A 14,871-nucleotide genomic window follows, 5' to 3' on the forward strand; every position below is an offset into this window, starting at 1 on the left:
TTTCAGAGCGCAAGTCTGCACTCGATATCAAGAACACATCTGGGTATTTTCATGCATCCTCTGTAATTGTGTTCTTGAGAATTGGAATTGAACTTCGACGGTTGATGATGACGTAGAGCGAAAACACAAGGACGCAAGATTGCTGAAGAACGCATATTGAGAAACAGCCATGTCCAAGACCAAAGGAAAGGGTGCCACCCTAGTGACAGCTAGGAACCATTTTTGTCCACTTTTCTGATGGTGTAACAGCCTTGAATAAAGGCATGTTGACTTAATTTTTGTGCTACTAACATTAAGTGCTACTTTAATAGCATCTTAAACTGGATTATAGGCAGACAGCAAATAAATGTTTGTGCTAAAATAGCACACCAAGTAGCAGCATGATTGTTTACTGATTTCACCTCTGACACCTTATGCACTGTTGTTGGTAAGAAGGTAGCAAGTGTGTCACAAAAGTGGACATATATTTCTGTGGGGAGAAGACAACTGATCCTGAGATTATCTGAGATGCCACTGCTGAAGAAGACGGTTTAGGAGCTTTAACAATATCAGTCACGCCAGCTTGAGCTAGTCTCACCCTAGAGACAAGTGTGGGTCATGAAACTTGAGAGGTCTGAAAAAACAAATCTAAAATCAATATCATCCACATCGCAAAACTCTCTGCACTCTCCCTCTCTCTCTGTCTGCGTGCCTGCGCAGTGAGTGACAATTGCTTTTAATTGGCGCTTTTCTCTGCGAGGTCCAGGGCACAACTTCTGATATAAAGGGTAAGGTTATCATCAATGAGACATTAAAACATCAATAGCTTCAGATTAGGCATTTTAAAAATCCTTTACCATGACATGACTTCTTTTCCAAAGCTTAGGTCTGGGTGTGACTAAATTTGTGAATAAATTATTGATTTTTTTTTTCAATATGCACCCCCTCCCCAGCAGTAACATGCTGTAGGCAATTGGCTGTGTCGTTCTCTGCGTAATGAAAACATAAGAGACTGTAGCGTTTCCCCCTGTAGTCCACCCATAAAATCACTAAACATTAGAAGAGACGGTATTTGCAAAACCACTCTCAGCTGCAGTATCGATCTACTCAATAGTGATCTAATAAAACTCTTGTGACCAAATAGCAAGAGAATAGGGTTGAAAAAATAATCAGATTGCTACTATGGTGAAATATTCTTCAACTTTTATAAAGTAGACATAAAACAGGACCATCATAAAAAGATGAAAAAGCTGTGCTTCCTTTTTTTTAAATGATCTTGTAAAACCCAATTTTTTTCCGTCATTGAATTCCTGGCTGCTCTTATTGAAGAGCCGTAGCCATTGGGCTATTTGTTAGAAGTCCGCCGTTGCACAAAACCCCTGATCCTGCTATCACAGCTCAACTGATGAACTCAATTTAAACTAAGGCCTGGTGGGGCCACAGACTTCTTAGGCAAGCTTGTGCTGTCCAGAGATTGGACTGTCATCTAAATTTAACTCCTAGAAAAAATATGATTCAGAAAAGCTTCTGTGCTTCAAGAATAGAAGTAAAAATAAAGGTTGCTTCACGGTGCCATAGAAGAACCGTTTTTATTTGCTAAATAGTTCCATAAAGAACCTTTAACATTAAAGGATTTGTCCATTTTCTTGAAAAAAATCCAGATAATTTACTCACCACCATGTCATCCAAAATGTTGATGTTTTTCTTTGTTCAGTTAAGAAGAAATTATGTTTTTTGAGCGAAACATTCCAGGATTTTCTCATTTTAATGGACTTTAATGGACCCCAACACTTAACAGTTTTAATGCAGTTTAAAATAGCAGTTTCAAAGGACTCTAAACTATCCCAAACGAGGCAGAAGGGTCTTATCTAGCGAAACGATTGTCATTTTTGGCAAGAAAAATAAAAAATATGCACTTTTAAACCACAACTTCTTGTCTTCCTCCGCTCCTGTGACAAGCAAGCGTGACCTCACGTAATAAGTCATCATGTCAAGAGGTCACTGAGGACGTATCGTAACTACGCCTTAGTGTTTACAAGTGTGGAGAAAGAGGACCGTTCCGACGTTGTTGTATGTCGAACGATACTAATTAATATCTTTGTGTCAGTTTATTGTTTAAAATGGTCTGCAAATGTGCGTTTTATATATGTAACATGTGATCTTTCGACGTCAATACGCAATTAAGTGAGGTCGCGCTGGTGCGTCACACAGCCGGAGGAAGAAGATAAGCTGTGGTTTAAAAGTGCATATTTTTATTTTTCCTCCAAAAATGACAATCGTTTCGCTAGATAAGACCCTTATGCCTCGTTTGGGATCGTTTAGAGTCATTTGAAGATGTGTTGAAACTGCAATTTTAAACTGTTAAGTGTTGGGGTCCAATAAAGTCCATTAAAATGAGAAACATCCTGGAAAGTTTTCCTCAAAAAACATAATTTCTTCTCGACTGAACAAAGAAAGACAACATTTTGGATGACATGGTGGTGAGTAAATTATCTAGATTTTTTTTAAGAAAATGGACTAATCCTTTAACCTTTAAACGATTCTTTGTGGAGAAAAAAGATTCTTCAGATTATAAAAAGGTATAAAAATGTTCTTTTAATAACCTTTGACTGAATACTTTGAGGAACCATCACTGTGAAGAACCTTTTAACTTAAGCACCTTTATTTTTAGGAGTGCTGGCCTATAACACATATTAATTGTAATTTTTCTAAACTTTCACTGACCATGTTTTTCTCAGATTATCCCCAGAAGATCAAATAGGATGTATGTTGAAAGCTCTGGTGAGCTCCTTACAATATTTAGAGGTTTCTGCTAAAACATTATGGATTAAAAAAAGGCTTAAAGCACAAGCCACAGGCATGTGTCTGAGCATGCATGAAGGCTCGAAAGTAAATAATAGACAGCTGTTAGAAAAGCCATGCAGAATTCGCACAGATGAACAATGAATTAATGTGGATAAGAAGAACACAGTCTCAAAGCAATTCACATCCGGTCAATTTACATATCACTGATATTCCACTCTCTGGCTCTGTGCTCAGCAGGTTTTCAATGAGTCCGTCTAATCAAAGCGAGAGAATCACCGCATGAAATCATTAAGATACAACTTTAAAACCACCGCATCAATAAATCAATGACTCAAAACAAACCATCAATTTCCTTAAATGGATGTCAATCTAAGAACGAATGATTGCCTGGAAAAGGCCCAAATCTAAACCACTATTACCACCTCGCTGAAAGTACTTCCACGTTGTGAGAAGCCCGACCTTGCCATTATCATGAAGGGAAATAAAAAAGCATTGATTGAAGGATAATAGCGAAAGCCCTTTCGAACAACATAATGTTGACTTAATCGCATGCTGCCAATCACAGGCAATCAGTCACACTTAAATTGGATAGTTGTGAGATAAGGTAAGAAAATGTCTCTTGTATGACTGACTGTGAGCGACTAAATATCTCTTTAGGGAATAATGTTGAACCGTTCAGACCTGGCAACCGTTGTGCAGCATGTGACACTGCCTTAGATCTTGAGGATGACAGATTGTATGTTTAACAGCCAATCAAATACCAATAAAGCCCTTCATATTTTTATTTGAGAGAAATAAAGAACTTGAATAGCACTTTAGTCAGAGCGCAGGAGTAATAGATCTTACATTTGTTTCATATTAACAGACATCTTATAAAACTTTGACGGATTTATTATAACATTAAACTGATTTGTATGACAGAAAGCCCAACTGCACCATTAAAACTTTGGCCACCAAGTATTATTTTTTGACAAACTCCTACTTTCTAGATGTGGGAAATAGCACTTTTATGTATCTCTCTCTCTCTTCTACAGGGAATAATCCACAATCCAGAAGGTGTTGCATCTTCGGTCATTCAAGCGATTTGTATTATTGTGAATAATTTGACACCTGCATTTGCTCTAATGGAAGTAAGTTTTAATTGACGCTTTAATCAGTGCCCTTTCTTTAAAAATAGATTACGCTATTTCTTTTTCATGCCTCGCGCTTGCATTAAAAAATCAATAAAATGCTTGATTAATTGCAATGCTGTAGTCTTGGCTGAGCAAAAGGAACATGGTGTCTAATCATCATGTTAGCATGATTACCACTTCATTATCATCTAAAGCAAGAAATTGAATGAAATGGAAACTCGTAACATTATGAACAAGGGACAGGCAATAAAGTAAGTAATGTATGTAAAAGTGCTATAAGGAGCAAATTACACTGAAAAAAGCCAAACTGCTTGTTATATGAAAGTTGCAAATGTGTAAAGGGTGTAAGAAATACAGTACAAACTTGATTTTATTATCTAAATTTGCATAGACTAGATTACACGTTACTGAGCAGAGTCTAGCTGCATACGCTAGCCAGTCTTACAAGGTTTTGTGATATAGTCACGTCATTTTTTGATTCTTTTTTGTTTGTGATATTATCACGAATTTCCGAGTTTTTTTGTGATCGTATAACGAATTCCTGTTTTGGTGTGATTATCACTAGGGATGCACCGATAGGATTTTTTTTTTTTTGTTGGGGGGGGTGATACCAATACCGATTTGAACTGACAACAACTGGCAGATACCGATGCCGATACCGATATTAAACACTTGTATACAATGCTATACAGTTGGTCTATTAGCTAGTTTATTTCTGCATCAAATTATTTTTACTGAACATGGATTGGGTCTAATTAACATTCACCTGACCAACATAATAATAGAGGCACAAATTAAGCTAAAACAAATATAATAAGACAGCATGACAACCTTCAAAGGTGGTTTTTGCTATTCAGCATTTATTTTATTAACAATATTAACTCATTTTTTAAATATAATGGATTTGTTTATGCAGTTAGTTAATAAACGATCGTTATCAGCCTTTCTCGTGCTATTGCCGATATGCCGATGGTTTCAAATTCATCGTAAATCGTCCGATAAATATCGGCGGCCGATACATCGGTGCATCACTAATTATCATGTATTGGTTACTCAACTTCTTTTTCCTATTTTTAAACCATTGTCGCTTCGGTTTAGGGTTATATTTGGTGCTTGCATTAGAATGACACTTTATGTATTGGTTTATACTATTTCTTCTGATTTATTTTTTTATATGTCACCTGGCGTTAGGGTTAGAGTTGGGTTTGGGTAGGAATGTCATTTTATGTAAATCTAACCTGAACCAAAGCGACAATTAGGGATCGACCGATACCGATTTTTTTTTTGTGCCGATGCCAATACCGATTTTTGTTTTATCAGCCTTAGCCAATGACCGATACAGGCTGCCGATTTTCTTGAGCCGATATTTGGAGCCGATACTGCTTTTGTTCACTCAATTTACATCATAAAAATGACAATTATGATGCCAAATGTTACAATGCCAAAAAAGTAACATTTATTGAACTTGAAAAAACCTATATTTAACAAGTAGTAAAAACAGGTGAGGGTGCTATGAAACCATGAACTGCGCTCTCCATAATGAGGAGGAACTATCAGCAAAGGATATTGATTTCTAGAACTTTACTACTACAAATATATATTGAGATGAGAAATAAAAACCCGCTTTGTCCAGCTTTGATCAGCTGTTAGGCCAAGCTTAAGATGCTGTCATGGAAAGGTTGGTTGTTTTTAGTCACATGATCTGCAATCGTCTGTGAATAATGCTGGAAAATACTATCAGCGAACACAGCAGCCACATATCGGCCAATGCCGATACACATAAAACTTGCAAAAATCGGCCCGATATATCGGCCGGCCGATATATCGGTCTATCACTGGCGACAATGGTAAGAAAATAGGACAAAACAGTTGTGTGACCAATACGTGATAATCACACGACAACAGGAATTCGTTATACGATCACGAAAAACGCGGAAATTCGTGATAATATCGCTATAGCCACTGTTACAGTACAAGTGACCAGCAGACAGCCTTGTTAAAAACACTGAATTGGTTCAGTGAGACTTGGGTACATCTGAGTTCTCCACATACAGTACATTAATGACCAGCAGCGCTGATGCAATCCACCCAATCCTGGCTTAACTAACATTTCATACAGAGAAAGTTATTTAAGGACTACATCTAATAATACCAAAAGTAACCCAGCTGATGACTAAACTCCTTCAGCCTTGTTTTCCAACTAGCATTGCCAATTTTTGGCTCTACGCTGACTAGATCATTACAAACATCTCATCTAAAAGTTATCTGCATTCAGATACAGTGGGCGGCTGGCCTGAATCCACGGTTTTAAAGAAGCCCACACCAGCGACTTAATTCAGCTACCAAAGAGCCTGCAACAAACCGAAGAGAAAAACGAGCCTTCTTATGTATTTTCAGCCTCAGCCAAGCTCACCCATCCATGAAAATCCCATCTAGGGGAGAGAGGAGGTGAGGACCTGAAAGCATACACACACACATGCACATTCACACACACAGCAGACAGTAAGAGACACGCCAGCAGATCCTCACTAAAGCCCTTTATCCTTATCATAACTACTCCCACAATTACTCACATGAATGGTTTACCTGCTTCTGCCAGGCCATGCTGCATTTTAACTGTCCCACCTCCGGGCACCAAACATTAGACAGGCACGCACATCGGTTACATCACGCGGGACTGTGCGAGCGCAAGGGATAGGTGCGATACGTACAGCGCAGGCAGATGCACACGCACACACATACACGCCATCTGAAACAATATCAACATGACTGCAAACAGCCGCGTCTGCCGTTTACTTTACATCTCTGGGCATGTTCATTAAAATCTTTGAGCTTTGAAGCAGCAAGGACTCACTCAATGGAAACAGCATAACAAGCAGACGGCATAACAAGAAGATGAGGCTGATTTAACTCCACTTACAAATTTACCACAAAAAATGAACAGCCTTAATTATGCAGATCAACCAAGTCTTCAGAAGTGAAAGGAGAAGAGATATACTGCCTATTAAACATGAAAATAGTGCCACTTCTGGGGTAATCAGAGATCCACACAGCACATTAAACCATATTAACATACACATGATCCAAACCAAACAAACACTGCTTTATGCCTAAAGTACAACATAAAATAAAATATGCATGTTTTATACTCTAAGGGGAAAATGTCTAATTTAGCCTAGACTAATGATTTCAACAAATGGTAAAGCTTAGTCTGCAACACACACATGCTGTGATAGGAGGAATGTCTTTAAAGGTTGCCTTGTACCGGAGCACAAAGTGTGGCGTTCTTACCCACCCACCATCACTTTTATTTCTGATATTGACAACACAAACCCCTGTCAAATCACTGTCCCGTCAATCATCACAGAAAGCTTCCACAGTAAGTCTCAAGAGAGGAAAAGACAACAAAATAAAATCAAGAAGTAAATAAATGAATCGATGGATGAATAATAGATTAGGCAGCAAGTGGCCCCTTCGAGCAATGCCACAAATGCAATATTAATAAGCAGCTCTTACTGTTCGTCTCTGTGTCATCACTGACACTCTTAGGAGCAGCATGGGCCGAATAACACACGGCTGATCTGTACATTCGATCCGGATTACGGATTTTCTTCAGTCCTTCAGGAAGCAAAGAGAGAGTGGAGAAAAGAAAAGAATTCTGGGAAAAGTGCACATTCCCGGATGTACAACGTCTCAGCATTTTTAAAAAAATTATTTAGTTTTTACTTTCCACATGCACATAGCAGAAACTGTTTGCCGGGGGTTCCTGTTTTCCCTTTCCGCAAGCCCATGCATCCCAAAAGTGTCCATCTCCATGCTGAAGAACACCTCTCGCAAACAATCTGCACCATATAGCTTTGGAGTTCAGCATGCCTATTTGCTTCTGCCCTTTTATCATCAAACACATTTAAAGGGGCATTTAAGGGGATTACTTTGGCCTAAGGTGCTGCCTTGTGGGGAGAAAATGCATTTTCATTTGCAGGCAGGGGGAATGGGAAATGCAAAGGTAAATCCTGTTTCCTTGTAACTAGAGACTGCATGCACATTCAGAGTATTGTGATGTATCACGGACGGACACATTATTAAAAAAAGTTTATATAGTTACTATAATAAGTTTCACAAGTAAACAAAGTCCAAGCTAATCGATTTGTTTATAAATACCTAATATTATGTGTGTTTGTTTGCATGCCTGTCTGTTCTTCTTATATATTTTCACAACGCTTATTCACCTACTAATAAATCTTGCCTTGCTGAAATAAGCATTAAAGAAACAGGAATAGGGGCAGCCATCACATTCATTGTGATCCTAGGGCTATTTGGTGAGGCTCAATTTTGTCTGCATTTTAGTAAGCTGCACCAATCGATAGAGTTAATGTGTGTTTCTGTGCGAGGCAGGTAGGGAAGGATCAAGACAAGGATCTGAAAGGATCTGTCACGGCTCCCCAGGAAGAAGTGGCATCACTATCTATCCTTACCATACTAATTCAATTAAAGTAGTAGAAAATCTTAAAGGATACCGCAAACTAAGTACTGGGAAGTAAGTACTATGCAGAATGTAAATAAATACATTTTTGGAGACTCCAAAAGAAAATGCTGCCTTTTGCCATTTCTCTGAGACTACAAATTTTAAATCAACATGGCATGCCAAATATTTTTTATAGTGTGCATGTGAAATTGGATATAACAAGAACAAATGTAGTGATGGGACTTAAATTTATCCATCAGAAAATTGATTAGATTGTGAAAAGTACATCTCTGTATGACAGGTGGTTGGAGGGGGTGAGTCTAAAAATAAGACGGCCTGGTGACATCAGCCAAAACAGAAAATCATTTCAAGGGCAAAACAGATATTTTTGCACACATTTTTTCTTTGGAAATACATGCATTGATTGATCATTTAAGACAACCGATCAATTTTGATCTCATAAATTGCTATCTAGAGATAAAGGCAGTCATCATCAACATGTTTATGTGTAAAGTTACACAGTCGATCTGAATCTGCTCCCATCCACCTAACCCCCTCCTTCCACAGATATAGTCCCAGTTCCTAGGTATTTAAAAAGTGAGCTGGGTCATATCAGGAGACAGAAGAACGCTATGGGGTGTGTGAGACATTAACCATGTTTTCATAGCAGCCTCCAGCTAAGAACAGCCTGTCCTTATGTGCAAAAAACCCTGCCAAATAATAAGGCCCCGGAGAACAGTGCTCTATGCAAACACTTTAAATGCTTCAAGGACAAAAGGTTAAAACACAAGCAACAATCAGTGCTAAAAAGACATGCGGCATATACAGTGACGAATTCACCTAGCATACATGCTGAAAGTCCGTAGGCCTAAAATGTAAATATAAAACACTGCAAACCATAGCAAATTCTGAAGTTAGATAGGCGATAGCTATACGGTGCACTCTGAGGTGTAGAAGAATGGCTCCTCCCCCATACATTGACCTGACAAGCATGACAAAAATAACTGAGCCCATTCTGCAATAGGAGTCACAAGTCAGTTTTTTTTTTTAAACTCATGACAACTGAGATGCAATGTCAGGGAGCAGGCCGGCGTAAGACACGTTTTGAGGCTGTGTGTGTGTGTGTGTGTGTGTGTTTGTTTGCATTTGAAAAATGTACACAGAAGCATGCAGACAGAGACTGGCAAACACATGCATAAACACACAAGCACACATTTAAACAGAGAAAAAAGCTAGTTTAGGTAGTTAGCCTCAGTGCTGTTTTGAAAACAAAGGTAGATATGTATTTATGGCACACTGCCTGTGGACTAAGCTGACACAGTATTAAAAATATAACAGTGATCACTTAAGAAGCTCAATACCACCCCCCTGTGGACCTTGACTTGTTCCCTTGTATTGTCTGGAGTTATGTTATTGATGTCACTAATATAAGACTAATTTATTCTATATTTTATTATGCATAATTTATTACTCGGCAGTTATCAAATTTTTCTAGCAGCTTCCTCTGAGTTATTCAACACCAACTAGAGAGAAAAATTCATCATCCTAATATGAATTATCCACTCGTTTTCCAGTCTTCAAAGGATCCTCAAAGGTTAATTTGTTAACTATGAAACACCATGTTACAATAATTGCATCCGCTTGAGTCAATCGTATAATTTCAAGATATCTGTTATTATGATTCGCTTATTAAGTTTATTTTAACTCAATGTCTCCACCTCGTGGCTTATAAAGCAGTATTTGGCTTTGATTTGTTACTGAAGGTGAATTGCAAACAAATATATTCGCAACTAATAATGACTTCAAAACGTCATTGTTTTTGCATATATTAGGAAATGCGTTTTGTATGCTATGCACGAGTGCAGACGTATCAAATGTAAATATTTTGTAATACTGAATCTGCGAGTTTACTACTGATGACACTAATAATCAAAGCAACTGTTTAGCCTATCATTTAAACAAATAAAACAACGGCATACAGTAGACAAGCATTATAAACTGACATTATGGCTTAATCCACGATTGTCATTATCTCTTATTATTATTGTCTACTGTCATTCATTCTAGAGAAATCTAAAACGTTAAGAACAATATCAAAGGAGCTTATGTTCAACAACAACTCTATTTCTTGCTAAAAAAAATATATTGTTACATTATTATCATCTAACGTTATTCAATAAACACATGACACTACACTACTAAAGGTATGCAAGGATATGCAAATATCTGTATCCAAGGTTATTCAGGTAGGCTATCCAGTTCAGTGATTTTAACTATTGTCTGCGTTTATCTGAGGTAAATGGGACGAACGGTATGGGTGTCCTTGAAACGAATTTCGCAAATGAAACTGTTTTGACCAAAGATCACAAAAACTTATAAAATAAACAAGGTCAGCTGGAGTCTGTGGACGCGTGAAACTGTCTGAGAGAAATACAAAGCTTTTTTGTAACTCCAGGCTGTATGATAGTTTTAGGTCAAACTACGGTCTACAAAACTCCAAACCCGCCAACTCAGAAACAATTTACGCGACCGAGGAAGCTTGATAAACGGGGAAAAAAGAAGTTGTGAATCGACAACCGCCGCGAAGCACAAGTTTTGCTTTGAGCGCGACCGTTAGGCTGAGGGAAATTGAGCGCGAGGCTGATTTTTGTTTATTTCCAGACATTCTCGCGCTTTTGCTCCTGTTTGTTTTTAAACATATGTGATGCACGCTGCTGGCTAGCTACCGATGCTGGCTAGGGTGATGTGATGTCTCCGTGCTGGTATAACGAGTGTGTCAGGATAAACACAGAGGCTTTACCATCCCGAAAGCTCCTCGGTTCTCAACTGGCGGCTCTCCCCTGCCTGCCTTTAAATTTTTCCCCTCGCACACTCTTCTCGTACAAGTACAATATCCCCGATGTTTCTGACTTACCTTCCGGCTTGTTTTCGGCAGCCATTTCCCCTCCGCGCGCCACATCCTCCTCCTCCTCTTCACGAGCGTTGGGTACCACGCGCGTTCACGCCGAGGACAGCAGCACGAGAAGGGACTGGCGAGGCAGAGGCGAGCCCAACCAGTGCGCACTCACCATTGGCTGTCGGACTATGACTGACCATGTTGTTCTGAAATGGTCTGTGAGAGCAAAGCAAACATCCTCCCCTTTAAAGTGTCTGTGAGAACCATTGGGCGATGTGTGATGTGTAGGTACACTTTAAGAAGAACCGAACCAATCCAAAGTGAGCGCTCGTAAAATGTTCTCGTGAAGATTAAAAGGCAATGTATATGTTTTAAGTTGCTAAATGCAAAGACGGATGATAATGGAGGTTTCTTTAGCCTACGTCAAAAGCGTTATGTTTTGAGCTGACTATATGCAATTCGCTACAGGACAGAGTTTTCAAATGATGTACGTGGCACCCTTTATGCATGAAGATTAGATAGGGTTGAAAAGAACTACATAACATTTGGCTATGGGTTGTTGTTGTTGTTATACGTTTATTTTGATGATGTAAAACAATAAGGCTGTTATAGCCTACTAATAATTATGGATAATATCACTTCCATTCCAAAACAAGTGTTGTTAAAGCAATGTACAGTTTACTATTAATATGTGAAGTCATAGCGGGCCATTGGTTAACCTTGAAAATGCAACATTGCGCTGGGTGCACTTTAGCGCTGCGCCGTGGTGCTGAACGGACAGCTCCAGGTGCATTGTGCTCGTGTCACTGAGGGGTTTCAAGAAAAGTTTAGAGTCCCATTCTTTTGAAAAGTCTTACAGTTCACTGAAAGTAAAGCCTTTAGAGCTGAGCATTGGACATGAAAGAGTTTTTGATGTAATAGTCTGTCGATAATGCTGTGGTTTCGGTCAATTTCAATTGTCTAGAAAACCTCAAAACTGCATTTAGGATTGTGAAAGTCGCATTATACCCAAGCTGATTAATTATTCGTTAGATTAAGCATTCGTTAACTGTACTGTACTGAGCGTTGTATAGATAATGGCTTTAATATTTCCTTGCCAGCATCGAAACACCACCACCATGAAATGTTATCATTAAAGGGTGATCTTTATTGCTTGCAGTCATTTGATAACATATGCGTTTTTCAAATTCGTATCTGTTTATTTTCTAAAAGAAAGGTACTGGAATGTTAAATAAAATATGTTAAATGCACATGGAGAAAACCTTCGGACCAGCCAATAAGACTGACCATTGGCATAAACAGAATTGAGTCTTAATATATTTTCGGAACAGCCTGTTTATGGATTGAATAAAGCAAGTTTGATGTATAGCATCAATGTAATTCAGGATTCATTAGTCTGCTACAACAATTTGAGACACTGTAAATCCCTCTGGTACTGAAAATTGTATTACATAGCACAATTACTAACGGGACGTCAGCCATATATTGTACAACATGTAGTTAGGTATCACACACAATCAGTTTTACTTGAATCAAACCAGTTATGTTAGAGAAAAACACATGATTGAACGTTTAAGGGTATGTGTCAAGTTTTTAGGTTCACTGTAAAACAAATGCAGCATGAAGTTAAGACAACTTGGTTTTGACCTGTGATAAGTTGACATAACGTATAAAAACAAGTTGAAAGTGTTTAACTTAAAGGTGTAATGTGTAACTTTTAGAAAGATCTCTTGAGAGAAATGCAAAATAATATACATAACTATATTATCATTGGTGTATAAAGACCTTGCATAATAAACTTATTTTTATTACCTTACAATGAGTTGTTTTTAATTTACATTCACCACAGGTCCCTTAGTCGCCATCATGTTTCTAGTAGCCCTAAATGGCCAAACTGATGTGAGGGCGTTTTGTCCAGATGTTGGCTGCGCCCGAAAACTCTATTGCTGCCTTGTGAGCCAGCATTCCAAGGCAGGAAGGCATCAGGCATGTCCAAATCCAATGTTAGGTTACCTTCCTGACTCCTGAGATACCTACATCGTCCTGTCCCACAATTGTAAGCAGGTGTGCACATGGGGAATGTGATTGGTCGAGTCTGGTCGAGTTCGAAAAAATAAATTTTGTTTAAATAAATGTATATTTTCACTTTTTACACCTTTTAATTGCATTTCTATAGTGAGAAATTAGTATTGTAGTTTTTAAATATGTGATTAGTTATCATAAAGACCCTCTCTGACATTCTGCCTATGAAGTGTATCCGAAGAGCTGCCTTCATGCCTCCGATGTCATTCCCTCATGATGCAGCGAGGCAACAAGTCAACTGCCTAAGTTTTCAGACGCAGCCATGGAGGCTACCATATGCGTTTTTTAAAATTAAGTGGAGAGCTGTTGGTTGCAATATCACAATCTCACCACTAGATGCAGCTGAAATTTCCACACACCACCTTTAATATGTTAAGTAACATAAAAATATAAGTTAATGTGACAAAAATGCTGCATTTTTTACAGTTTTGCTAAGTAGACTATTTGTTTACTTTGTGCCTCCATCGTTTATTAATAGGTTACAGTATATACTGGCCCATCCGACTGTTACAGGTAAATTTTAGGATCTAGTCTGATCAAGTAATCTGAAAATACAAAGGTCACTAATATGTTATGAATTACTGGACACTTATGTAAACGCTTAGTCTGACAAAGCTACAACTAACTCTACAACTACATCTAACCAATTAAGTCCAAAAATGCGTATTTTATAGGCTATTAACTATCAATTCTTTCAATCCTGTGTTTTAGATCCATTGCACTGCCTAGTGGCGTCAATATTTGACGACACTTGACCATGCGTCAATATGTTGACGCGGAGGGTATACCTTTCGCGTCATTTTTTGACGAACTGGGGACTTCAATACTATTAAGTCCGTTGCATTCTCTTTCCTATTTTCTTACCATTTTCTACCATTTTCGCGTCGGTTTAGGGTTAGATTTACATAATGACATCCCTACCCAAACCTTTCCCTAACCCCAATGCCAGGCGACAACTGTTTAATTTCGCGTACCTAATAGTATTGAAGTCCCCAGTTCGTCAAAAAATGACGCGAAAGGTATACCCTCCGCGTCAACATATTGACGCATGGTCAAGTGTCGTCAAATATTGACGCCATGGGTGTGAGACCGTGTTAGCCTAGGCTGCAGCCTAACATCCTAACTTCTATCAGTTTAGCAACCATTGTGATTTCAATTTGGACCCTATTTGGAACACTGAACGACTTAAGAGAGCAAGTCTCTGTAATATTACCCCTGTTCTTTTATTATTATGACGTCGCAGCTGTTAGGCAAAGATTTGGCAACGTCAGAAATTACTTGGCAACCTGTCACAATTGCTTTACGCATGTAGATACCTGCTCTACTTTATGTCCTCCCCATAAATTATATGTGAATTTATATTGCAGATTCATTTTAATTCATTTATATGGGCACATTATCCCATCAGTAATAAAAAATGCACACAGAAAAAAACGTTACAATGAGTAAAAGTATGTGCTTGATTTAAATATCATTCGTTTCTATTCTATATTCATCATTAAAACTGTAAA

General features: G+C 38.3%; 1 protein-coding gene across 12 annotated transcripts in view; it reads right to left on the reverse strand.

Annotated features, from left to right (window-relative positions):
- The window catches only part of camta1a (calmodulin binding transcription activator 1a), a 489,649-nt gene extending 478,202 nt beyond the window's left edge, over positions 1-11,447 (reverse strand). For 11 of the 12 annotated variants that reach the window (XM_073875411.1, XM_073875408.1, XM_055189166.2 and 8 more), the window contains exons 1-2: positions 11,297-11,447; positions 7,434-7,535 (exon numbers count right to left, since the gene is read on the reverse strand). In XM_073875411.1, coding sequence (XP_073731512.1) covers positions 7,434-7,535; positions 11,297-11,321 — 127 coding nt within the window. In that variant the 5' untranslated portion in view covers positions 11,322-11,447. The remainder of the gene's footprint in view (positions 1-7,433; positions 7,536-11,296) is intronic. The other variant, XM_073875407.1, reaches the window with a different exon arrangement.
- Positions 11,448-14,871: the final 3,424 nt, after the last annotated feature.

Source organism: Misgurnus anguillicaudatus, chromosome 13 (genome assembly GCF_027580225.2).
Source record: "Misgurnus anguillicaudatus chromosome 13, ASM2758022v2, whole genome shotgun sequence".
NCBI classification, from domain to species: Eukaryota; Metazoa; Chordata; class Actinopteri; order Cypriniformes; family Cobitidae; genus Misgurnus; species Misgurnus anguillicaudatus.